At 43.7% G+C, this 2,500-nt stretch overlaps 2 protein-coding genes and 1 long non-coding RNA gene across 5 annotated transcripts in view; 2 read left to right on the top strand and 1 right to left on the bottom strand.

The window, feature by feature from the left end:
- Positions 1–2,500, bottom strand: part of LOC118495833 — a 145,288-nt gene that overhangs the window by 51,547 nt on the left and 91,241 nt on the right. The window lies entirely within an intron of this gene.
- Positions 1–2,500, top strand: part of LOC118495823 (zinc finger protein 335-like) — a 96,192-nt gene that overhangs the window by 21,399 nt on the left and 72,293 nt on the right. The window lies entirely within an intron of this gene.
- LOC116039460 (dynein heavy chain 17, axonemal-like) overlaps positions 1–2,500 on the top strand; it is a 42,243-nt gene that overhangs the window by 8,378 nt on the left and 31,365 nt on the right. For both annotated transcript variants that reach the window (XM_036005027.1, XM_031284346.2), the window contains exon 7: positions 1,811–1,927. In XM_036005027.1, the coding sequence (XP_035860920.1) occupies positions 1,811–1,927 (117 nt within the window). The remainder of the gene's footprint in view (positions 1–1,810; positions 1,928–2,500) is intronic.

Consider the following 2,500-nt stretch of genomic DNA (forward strand, 5'->3'; position numbering starts at 1 on the left):
AGGTCTATATGTGTTGACTAGTAGGTCTATATGTGGTGACTAGTAGGTATATATGTGGTGACTAGTAGGTCTATATGTGTTGACTAGTAGGTATATATGTGTTGACTAGTAGGTCTATATGTGTTGACTAGTAGGTATATATGTGGTGACTAGTAGGTCTATATGTGTTGACTAGTAGGTCTATATGTGTTGACTAGTAGGTCTATATGTGTTGACTAGTAGGTATATATGTGTTGACTAGTAGGTATATATGTGTTGACTAGTAGGTCTATATGTGTTGACTAGTAGGTATATATGTGTTGACTAGTAGGTATATATGTGTTGACTAGTAGGTCTATATGTGTTGACTAGTAGGTATATATGTGTATGACTAGTAGGTATATATGTGTTGACTAGTAGGTATATATGTGTTGACTAGTAGGCCTGTATGTGGTGACTAGTAGGCCTGTATGTGGTGACTAGTAGACCTGTATGTGGTGACTAGTAGACCTGTATGTGGTGACTAGTAGACCTGTATGTGGTGACTAGTAGACCTGTATGTGGTGACTAGTAGACCTGTATGTGGTGACTAGTAGACCTGTATGTGGTGACTAGTAGACCTGTATGTGGTGACTAGTAGACCTGTATGTGGTGACTAGTAGACCTATATGTGGTGACTAGTAGACCTGTATGTGGTGACTAGTAGACCTGTATGTGGTGACTAGTAGACCTGTATGTGGTGACTAGTAGACCTATATGCGAGAGTACCTGTGTAATGTCTTGTATCAGAGAAATGTCTTTGCCAAGCTCTGTTCTCAGCTGAGGTAGACACATTAACGTTACAGCTGCAGTTTTTATCATTGCACTTTAGCCTTGCAGCTAACTTTCCTTCTGTTTATAGCTTCATCCCAATAAAACGGCACGGTTGAATTTCAGCCTGCGTGCACGTTTGGTAGCCTAAAACAGAGCGGCTTATCTTAGTAGAGAGAGCAACAAGTTAGCAGACTCTCTGCTCTCCGTCTGCAGCTGCTAGACGGCTGCACTCAGGCTGCAACAGGTTGTAAGGGTTAAGCCCATGTTTTTTCGGGGGTAACTCCATTCACTTTACCGGCGGTATTGACAATAGATATAGCCACCGTGTCTTGAGAAGCTCTAGCTCGTTGTTTTCTTGTTCACTTTTAACTCACTTTACATCATCTTTGCTATCTCTTTCTCCTCTCTCTTTTCCTCACAGCGGCACTCATACGCTACTCTCCGTTACCGCTCGCTCTCCTTGCAGTGACCACACGGGCGCTGACGTCACTCACTTAAGGCGCCCTGCCATTCTCGCTCTAACTTACGCTACTCTCGTAAGGGGGTTGCGGTATACGGTATATTTGGTTTCACAGTTTAAACACAGTGTTGCCCCGTCTCAGCTCTTATTTCCACTCTCATCCCTCGAGGACGTCTCCAGCTGGCACCGGCACCGGCAACGTCTAACTACAACTGTTGATTTATTTAATGAAAGAGGAGAGACAAGCTAAGGCCTTACTTGAATGCTTGCTTCTTATTACAAAAAATTTATTGATTTACATTTGTAAAGCGGGAATTTCTTGCTTTTCAAGCGCGGTAAGAAACAAATCTATACCGTCCCAGCTCCAGAGAATATACTGTAGATATAATGAGGATGTGTGGACTTGTGTGTGTATGTGTGAGTCGAAATGAGAGACAAAATCCGATATGACCCGTTCATATAAGTACAGACTGCTCTTCCTCCTCCTCCTCCTCCTCCTCCTCCTCCTCCTCCTCCTCCTCCTCCTCCTCCTCCTCCTCCTCCTCCTCTTCCTGTCAGAGCTTCCAGCAGCAGCTGGCTCAGTTCCAGGCTCAGGTGTCGGACCTGGAGAGACGTCTGGTGTCCGTCCTCAGCAGAGCTTTTGAGGACTGCTGCTCCGTCTCGTCTGCAGCAAAGGTACCAGCCTCTCCCTCTGAAGGTGTGTTCGCAGCTTCGTGCAAATTCTGCGGCGCGTTGTTTGCTTGTCATCTGGCAGACAGACCGGAAATGTAGGAATTCAGAGGTTTTGGTTTAGTTTTTGAAGTTTCTTTTGGGGCATTTCAGCCTTTAATGGAAAGAACAGCTAGATATGAAAGGGCTCCTCCCTTTCATATCTAGACGGGGGATTACATGCAAGAAAATCATCGTCGTCAGTACAGTGTTTCCCACAGAATTTTGATTTGATTTATATAATTTAATTGTATTAAGAATGCCTTACACGTGAAAAAAAAAAGACGGTATACGGGATGGAGGGTAAAGACACAGTAAAGTCCAGGACTTATTTCCATTGTGGTCCTGAATGTTTTGTAAACAAATTAATAGCATAAGTAATTCCAGTGGTGGGACTGTTGCGCTCCGGTTCAGGCTGGTCCTCATCCTCAACACGGGCCTTTTTCAGTCGCCGAAAATACTTTTAAATACTCATCTGGATTGAAGCAGCAAAACATTCAGTGTGACAGTAAAACATGACATAGGCTAACATTATTTATA

The sequence above is a fragment of the Sander lucioperca genome, chromosome 9, assembly GCF_008315115.2.
Source record: "Sander lucioperca isolate FBNREF2018 chromosome 9, SLUC_FBN_1.2, whole genome shotgun sequence".
Classification (NCBI taxonomy): Eukaryota; Metazoa; Chordata; class Actinopteri; order Perciformes; family Percidae; genus Sander; species Sander lucioperca.